Source organism: Hibiscus syriacus, unplaced genomic scaffold (genome assembly GCF_006381635.1).
Source record: "Hibiscus syriacus cultivar Baekdansim isolate YM2019G1 unplaced genomic scaffold, ASM638163v2 tig00110607_pilon, whole genome shotgun sequence".
NCBI lineage: Eukaryota > Viridiplantae > Streptophyta > Magnoliopsida > Malvales > Malvaceae > Hibiscus > Hibiscus syriacus.
The window spans coordinates 816114-817158 of record NW_024062799.1 but is presented as its reverse complement, the minus strand read 5'-3'; the positions used below and the strand labels follow the sequence as shown (position 1 = coordinate 817158).

At 43.0% G+C, this 1045-nt stretch overlaps 1 protein-coding gene across 1 annotated transcript; it reads left to right on the top strand.

The window, feature by feature from the left end:
* The first annotated feature begins 358 nt into the window (after positions 1-358).
* LOC120135383 lies at positions 359-799 on the top strand. The gene has a single exon (XM_039151653.1). The coding sequence runs from the start codon at positions 359-361 to the stop codon at positions 797-799; it is 441 nt and encodes a 146-aa protein (XP_039007584.1).
* The last annotated feature ends 246 nt before the right edge of the window (positions 800-1045 follow it).

Here is a 1045-nt window from a genome sequence, read left to right as displayed (position 1 = left end):
TTATTTATCTTTGAAGAATGTGAGGTTATTCAGGAATGGCAAGATACCAAGTCATACTTCACTTCACTTGGGTCAAATGGCGGTGCCATTTGCTGGACCACCTAAACCCCAATAACAAAACCTTACTTTCCAATGTCAAAGCAAAATATCCCACTCCCAGCATCCGCGTTTCCTCAACTACGAGTCCCCCAACTTTCACAACTCCTTTTTACGTGTCTTTCTCCATGTAGCCTTTGATTCGTTGACCCTTCGTCCTCGTCCCACTATATATATATATACCCAAACGCAGCCTCTACATTCTTCAAATCTCAACATTCAATACTACTACAGCAAACTAATTAAGCTACTTCAAATTCCGATGGGAAACGGCTCATCCAGCGGTGACAAAATTGCCAAGGTTATTGACGCTCAGGGGAAGCCGAGGAAAGTTAAGCTTCCGGTAAAGGCAGCGGAAATTATGCTTGAGGAACCTGGTCATATCATATGTGGCGTGGAAGAGTTGAAACGAGCTCGTCGCGTGGTTGCTATGCGAGCTGACGATGAACTTTCGGGGGGTAAAGTTTACGTTTTGGTTCCTATAGGGAGGATTCATTGCAGGGTTACGGATGCGGATATGGTTATCATAAAAGCAGCTTGTTGTGGTCGAAAGAAGAAGATAAGCGGTGCTAAGGTTTTACCCGATGTGATGGTGAGCGAGGATGAGAAATATACGAATGGGATTCCCCATGTTTCTGGACACCGATTTGGGAATTGCCGGCCCTGGATGCCTGTGTTGGAACCCATTCCTGAAGTGCTCTGATAATCTTTTTGTAGGGTTTGATTATCGCAAATGGATGAGGTTTTCTCATTTCCCTGAATTAATTGTTGAAAAATGGGATGTGTATCATTAGGAAGGACTGTATACTTGAACATATGGGTTTGTGCTACAAATCTTTTGACCACTTCTTTCATGCTGCACATAATTGAAGGACTAATGCTTTACTAATTCCAGTTTCACAACCAAATAAAAGAGCATTGCATGTTACTGGTTAAGATGTCACCGTCC